Genomic DNA, 7,882 nt, shown 5'->3' with positions numbered 1-7,882 from the left:
ATCATTAGATGAATAATGTTAAAAAAAAAAAAAAAAAATGATTTTGAGTTTCTAAGGGATAAGATCTTGAAATTCACCAAATAAATGGTCTAGATTCGTTGTTGGAGGTAAATTTATTTTGATAATATCTAGGGGTTCAAATTGAATTTTTTTTTTTTGGATTGATTGTTGAGACAAAGAGAGTGTGTGAGCAAAATTTTGGGTCATACAAATACCACAAACATGGTTTTCCGTTGCATGAAATCATCATTGCCCGTGATAATAAATATCTATAAAATTTATATGGGAGGGTATCCATAATTTTCCTAAGTTGCAAAAAGATACATAAACCCAATTAAATCAAGGAAAGTAATTTCAGCAATGAAAAATTCATATACAACACCTAAGAAAGCAATTTCAACGTAAGAAAATTTCATATACAACCCCTAAGAATCAAACCTCACAAAGAAAATGCTGAGCTCTTGACCAGTGGAACCGGCCGGGTCTATCATATGAAACGACTCGGAGTTAACCGAGCCCACCACTCTACGAAAGCTCGCCCTAAGGTACATAAACTCCCCTTCGTCAGACTTTGTTTTCCCGTCCAAACCAAGGTTTTCTGGGAAGACTCCGGCACCTGCTGTCGTGTTCCCTATAGTCATAAACGTCGTCACTTGGTCTGCATTCATCTGTCGCTTCATCGAAAACCCCACTTTCCGTCCATTAAAGTAAGTCACAAAGCTCTCTCCCTCAAAAACATGAAGATTTTCACTGTTTTGAGGGAAGTTTTCTGAACAATTTACACATTCTAACGTTAATCTCACTAACCCGTACTGCATTTCATCAGCTAACTTAGAAGTTAGCATTGGAAGATCAATGACCAGAAATGGCGGAAAAACGGATGGATTTTGTTGGAAGCAAAAGCTTACTTTGTCATTTTTGTGGCCAAAAAATGTACCAGTAATGGGAGACAGAGGAAAATCCGATACGTGAAAGAGTTGTTGGGAGTTGCAGGTGCGGCAGCACAGACCGAGAAGGGATCTCAGGTCTGGCCAGCAGAAGAAGGATTGCTCGGATATGGGCCCTTCTTCACTGGGTTTCGGAGTCTCTTCTGGTCGGTTTTTAGGTTTAGTCATTGCTTTTTTGCTGAGGCTATGGGGTGTGCGACTGGTAGAGAGAGAGAGAGGCATTCTGTTAGAGTGACAGAGAAAAATGTAGGGTTTTGCTATGGTTTAGAACTTGATATGCAGAGAAAGAGAGGATGCCGAGTTCTCGTATTGGTTTGGAAGCTAGAGAGAGATTAGGGTTTTGTTATTGGTTTGGAAGCTAGAGAGAGATTAGGGTTTTGTTATTGGTTTGGAAGCTAGAGAGAGATTAGCATTTTGTTAGTGGTTGGGAAGCTAGAGAGGGATTAGGGTTTTGTTATTGGTTTGGAAGCTAGAGAGAGAGAGAGAGTGTGTTGTTATGGATTGGAAGTTTTACATGGTGAGAGGGAGCAAGTGTTTTTCTAGGTGAAGTGAGAGAGAGACACAGACGTTGGATAGATTTGAGTTTGTTTGAATACTGAGAGGAAGTTAATGTTGCCCACTTTTTTAGCCACAATTTATCGACTTAGTAAAACCAACCAACAAGACTTCATGCATTCTCTCACTCTAACGGCCATCCACATCCATTTCAATCACTTTAGAGAGAGAGAGAGAGATGTTGTACGTTCAAATCAGAGTGAATCTACATGACGTCTCTCACTCGATCTCGTCTTTCACGTAAGGCCAGCAACTTGATGAATTTACATGCCAAAATATTAGATGCTCCCGCGGGAGCTCTTAATAGTGTGTGTTCTTGTGCCGTCAGGGTGACTGACCTAGGAAAACATCAGGCCACAAAAAGTGGACCCCTACGCCACTATTTTAAGGGCCTAGGAAACTACCATTTTCAATTCATCAAATAAAATGCCTTTCTTTCATTAAACATAAAATCAAATCCAATCAACTCAACGGGATTATCTCAAGTTCCATTCTACCCAAAAAAAAAAAAAAAAAATGGTCTTTTTGAGGAAAAGAGCTCGAGTTTAATTGATTAGCGCTCGACGATTTGCTACGTCTTAAGCTCAATTCCTATCAAGGGTAGGGGCCTCTTCCCACTTACTCACTTAGAAAAAGAAAAAAATTGAACGCGGTTTGCATGGTATTATTGCATCATTTTCAGAACTTGAAATCCTTTTCTTCGTATCCATACAAATCTGTGATTGAGATTACCAATTCGATTGTTTTTTAGCATTAGAACAATACAATTATAGATCGAGATTATCAATTAGAGGTTTTTCTAGTACCAGAGCAACCTTTTTCCGTGATTGTAACCGGTGCTCCTTTCTTCTATAGTAAAGGTTGATGTCTTATATAGACTTTACATAATCATATACAAAGAAAAAAGTTCATTTAAGATGCTAGCCTTTTTAATTTAAGTTCGTTTAAGAAGCTAGCCTTTTTAATTTTAGTTCATTTAAGGTGCTAGCCTTTTTAATTTAAGTTCATTTAAGATGCTAGCCTTATCCTAAAAAACAATCTTCAATACCGAGCAAATTAAATTATCACAGTTTGACCTAAAATAGGAAAGGGCCTAGGTCGTGCTGGTAGCGCCCCTAACCTAGTTATCATGTTTGGTTTCCAATCATGTTGACACCACCCAATGACACCTTCAAAAAAAAATACCAACTCCTTAATCTATCTAAAAAAACGGGTGACTTGTCTTTTCCATTGAATTACCCAAAAGATGCGGTTAGTACGTGGACCAAACGCACACATGTAGAAATGCGGATCACTTAATAAATCTATTTTTGAGATAGGTTTGTTGGCTTAATTTTTAAAAACTTGTAATCTCTGACATGGAGATCATGAATATGAAAAAATAAATACATTTGAAAAACTACAAATAATAATTCTATTAAAACAATATTTGGACTGTTAGTTTCAATTGTTTTTAGATGAACCACATATTTGCATCCATCTTTAATATTTATGCTTTATACTTATGGACCGCATATGTAGAAATGCGGTCCACGCATGAAACAACTTTCCCAAAAAAAAAAGGTTTAACCTAAGATTGACCTAAAATGCAGTAGTCCTTTGCTTGTGGGTACTATAAACAAGCAAATTGAGACAATTCAGGCTATGTAGTTTGAAGTTTGAAAAAGTGGAGGTTTTTACGTGATTTAAAAGATTAAGAAGAATCCCATTTTTAAGGGATTCGTAGAGATTAACATGGGATGGAGATAATGTACTAGTAGAGATTAATGTGGAGAGAGAGAGTAGTTAGGCGGGATAGCCATGTGTGGTATAAACCCAATGCGAGTTAGTTCAAGTGGGATGCTAAAAAAAATAAAAGCTGGTAATGAGAGAAGATACGAAAACTTATGGCTTGATATGACTCTTAATAAAACAAAATGACGAATCAAGATTTCTTCTTTCCCTTGCATTGACTTGCAACCACTTGTCATGCTTCATTTTTGTTGTTTGTTTGCTTGTTCTAAGATTGAAAGAGTATCCGGTTTAATCTTTCAATCTTCTTTGACATCATAATATGTTATCTGAACTATCCATTTTTAATATTTCAGTACATATAGATCTGCTTAATGTGAACCAACCATTTTTAATATTTCAGTGCATATAGATCTGCTCAATCTATATCATTTTAGAGATGTATATGTTTTCATTAAGGATTAAAATAGATTTTCATGTATAAGGATTTTGGCACCGATATTACATCTCGCTTTGATTGTTTAAGGTTGACACTTCATTCATACTGCACTATATTAATTGGAAGACATTATAGAGTTAGTTCTAGGGTTATGCTAAGGCTCTTAAAAACCAAGCAACGGCTGATATTTCCTATGCAGAGCATCTTAACAATCCACGCGTTTACTCAATACTCAAGGGCAATTATCTAAGTGCACCTATGCGGTTTTAATTGTTATTGTTGGTGTTTAAAAACATGCGATTCCCGATTCATATTGCGGATTTGAATCAGGAATCAGACTGGTTGGTCCGATATGACAGGCGTGGTCCCCCTAAAACCCCCGAATTCTATTTTTTTTCAATCCAACATTCCAAACTGATTAGTGAGGTGAAACCAATCTAGGTATTGACACACTGGTTATTGTTTTTTGGGGGTAATTTGTTGGCCTAGTGATGATTTTTGCTATATTGATATCATCGTCGACAAATTTTATCAAGATATTAAGAGTTGGATCTTTTTTGTTGCATATTTTATTATTATTATTATTTCTTTTTTTCAGAAAGTTAATAAATGAAACTATATTATCTTCTATCATGGAATAATTCCGTAACAGAGCCTTTTATTCCGCCAAGTCTTTAAAATTCGATCTATTTAGATATTCAAATGAAAATTTTAGTAAATGTGACCAAATTTATGGAGAAATCATCAATTGGATCTTTTTTATCAGGTATTTATTGGAATTTTATCGGAAAACTATTGTATAAAAGTGATATTATATTCCTTTTTTTTGGGTAAGTGTTATTGTATTTTGTCACGGAATAAATATAAACTAAAAGACTTATGGCCTTACTGAGGGTATGACTCTTTATAGAGCAGAATGGCAGGTCAGGTTTCGTGTAGCCAACCCCAATTAATTGAAAAAAACTATCATGATGATGTTGAAATAAATGTAAATTCCCTATGAGAGTTTTTTTATTTGTTGAAGTCTATAAATTTTGGTCCCATTTAGATATTCAAATGAAAATTTGTTTCAAAATTAAAATTTAGATGACACATTTTCATGGTATTTTTAGGCAAGAAGGATTAGTTTTAAAAATTTTAATTCGCAAGTTGTATTTAAGGTTTTTTAAAATTTAGAATTCAAAAATAACAAAATAATAAAATTTGATATTATATACAATGAGACCATTTACTTTTGATACAAGGTGGTCACAATTCCTTACAACCATTTGATATAAAATTTGATAGCTTGGATGTGTCACAAAATTCAAGAAAATTTATTTTGAAGTTTGAGCTTGGTCAATGGAATAATTGCAGCCACCCAATTTCACATCCCATAGTCAAAATTAATGTGATCACCTTGGATCAAAAGTAAATGATCTCATTCTATATTTTCCCATATAATTTAGATCCCTTTAGGATGGTGATAAGTTAATTTGATGGTAATAATATTGCAGATATTATCTGCCCTTGATCTTCTCGCAAGAAAATTCAAGATAAATTCAAGTTACCAGGGGTAATTGTGACTAGAGGTTGTTGGAACTGGATACTATACTCTTCATGAGTATAAATTGGGAGACTTTTGGTAGTCTTGTCCAATATGAATGCCCGTGGTTTCATGCTTGAGAGAAGAGAGAGAGTGAGAGAGAGAATTGTTACACATGAGAGAGACAGAGAGAGAATGGTGTGGAATGTAAATTTTGAGAATTATGAGAGAGTGAATTGTGATTCGTGAGAGAGACAGAGAGAACGGTGTGGAATGCAAATTTTTTAGAATTGAGAGAGAGAAAGAGCAATGTTTGTAAATTCGGCCGGTCCAACTCAAAATCGGCTAGTCAAATCAGAACCGGGTACTGGCTAATCTAATTTTAACTAGTTTTGGCGGTCCAATTGGGATTTTTTTAATATATATATATATGAAAAACACTAAAAAGCTCATATAGGTGAAGTTCTACAATACTTAAACCGTTCAGAGTTCTGTCACACGGTCACAGATGTCTGATAGTGTTTGGATTTTAATATATATATTTATATATCATAATGATCTGAAATTTTGTAGGTGTGTGCGCCTTAGTGAGATTCACATGAATAAAATACAACACAAATAATTTGAATGATAAAAATTATGCAAAATACCCCTATAAAGTTTCAGGGGTAATTTCGTTATTTTATTTTATGACTATTTTTTTAAAATATTTTATTTTGGTGCGACTTTGTTGTATGCACACGTCTCAAATTTTAGATAAATATGATTAGTACAATAATTATAAAAATTCAAATACTATAGGACAACTATGACCGTGTGATGAACTTTAGATGGTGATGAGGTGTAGGTGAAGTACTATAGAACTTCACCTATATATATATATATATATATATATATATATATCCCAAAAAATAAGGGATTTGTTTGTAATATGTTTTTTTTTAAATTTTTTCTTTTGGCAAATAATTGAAAAGTGTTTTGTTTATCAATACTTATTTTTATATTTTTCCATATTTTTAAAAAAATTTGAAAATTTAAACATATTTTTATATTTTTTTGGTTTTCTTGTTTTTTAATACTTTTTAGACTGAGCAGAACCTGCCCGATTGGGCCGCTTTACCTATTACTTGGACCCGGCCTTGGCCTGTTTGATTTTTGGAACACTGTGAAAGAGGGAGAGAGGGAGTGGTGTAGAATGTGATGTAAGAGAGAGAATGATGTAAAATGTGATTTTAGAGAGAGAGAGAGAATGGCGCATAATCTTTGTAATCTCCTGTGACTATATCCCATGTGTATGAGCTATGTGTAACACACTTTACACATTTAAGATGGATGCAAATAGATAGTCCATCTGAAAATAAATGTAATTGATGGTTCAAATGTTATTTGAATATAAATATAATTAAAATACCTATCACCAAATAAGTGAAGGGTTTGGTTTAATTAAAGCTGATTGATCTGAATTTTTAAAAAATAAAAATTAAAGACTTGTAGTTTTAAAAGATGAAATTATTACAAAAAAACTTCTCATTCCAATCAAAACCCGCCGATCTGACCAACCAAAACTAGTTTTAATTTTAGACCCCTTATTTCGTATTCTGACTAATAGGACTAGTTGGTTCGGTTCAAATCAGTTTTGATAACCAATCTCTCCATAAGTAGTAACTAATGGGGTGAGAGCATCCTGAGTGCCTTTTATATTAGCCTAGCCTCAAATGTAAACAAAGGCACGGCTAAATGTGTCGTACCTCCGCTCAATATCTATCTTTGGCAAGTATTGAGCAGAGAGATGACATACCCCAGCTATCCACCGGAGACGTTTCACAGTCGGGTGACTTGTATGTGGCGCACGGTTCCTTGCATGTCTGATTTGTATATGGCGCACGTTTCCTTGCATGTTATGTTGCGAAGGAAACATGCATCATATACAAATAATGATGGTATAAGCAGACAGTACTCAAGTATACAAGGGAGTTCAGTTCCACCCACCTCTCCTTTCAGTCGAACTTTTAAATCCTAATTAGAAAAGGCGATTCCAAATAGGATCGGTACTTTTCCACTCATTGAAACCACAAATTATTCATCTCCATAGCTCATGGAAAAAACAACTAGCATGCACCTCGTGATTGTGAAGTTCATAGAGGAGACCAATGTTCGTAAAACCAAAAGATTTAATCGTTAACCGTCCAGTTAAATTGATCGGTTCCAGTTTTGGGTCGTTTTAGTGATGAACCGGTATTTAAAAAAAAAAATTCAAAACAAATGTATATAAATTCTCAAAAATAAGGAATTTGATTTATAATGTATTTTTTAGTATTATTTACATTATGGTAAAGATTATAAATTGTTTTGGTCATTAATACTCACTTTTATATTTTTCCATCTTTTTCAAAAACTTTTAAAAATACTCCTAGGCACAAATCGATTTATTAAAATCCAATTTTTTTTTTATTAATTTTCAACTTAATGTGTTTTGTTTTAATCATTCTTTATATGTTTTTCATATTTTAGTATATTTTTTTGTATATTTTTTATTTTTTTCAACACTTTTTTGACCTCTCAGGACTTACCTGATTAGAGCGGTTGAATCAGCCTGTTTACCTATTAGACCGGTTAAACTGCTTCCAGGCCCATGTCTGGTTAATCATTCCGGTTCGATTTTGCGAACACTGAATGAGACAATAT

General features: G+C 34.0%; 1 protein-coding gene across 1 annotated transcript; it reads right to left on the bottom strand.

Annotated features, from left to right (window-relative positions):
* Positions 1-233: 233 nt before the first annotated feature.
* LOC18445972 (protein MIZU-KUSSEI 1) lies at positions 234-1,290 on the bottom strand. Its single transcript, XM_020674691.2, has one exon. It carries the CDS (start codon positions 1,167-1,169, stop codon positions 426-428), a length of 744 nt encoding a protein of 247 aa, XP_020530350.2. The 5' UTR covers positions 1,170-1,290; the 3' UTR covers positions 234-425.
* Positions 1,291-7,882: the final 6,592 nt, after the last annotated feature.

This window comes from Amborella trichopoda, chromosome 13 (assembly GCF_054954075.1).
Source record: "Amborella trichopoda isolate Santa Cruz 75 chromosome 13, AtrichopodaSantaCruz75HAP2 v2.0, whole genome shotgun sequence".
Lineage (NCBI taxonomy): Eukaryota > Viridiplantae > Streptophyta > Magnoliopsida > Amborellales > Amborellaceae > Amborella > Amborella trichopoda.
Note: the sequence above shows the minus strand (reverse complement) of the source record. Positions and strands in the feature narration are given on the sequence as shown.

What these genes read in the sequence shown, in the direction of transcription:
- LOC18445972 (XM_020674691.2), bottom strand. Translation starts at nt 1,169, where the DNA reads ATGCCTCTCTCTCTCTCTACCAGTCGCACACCCCATAGCCTCAGCAAA.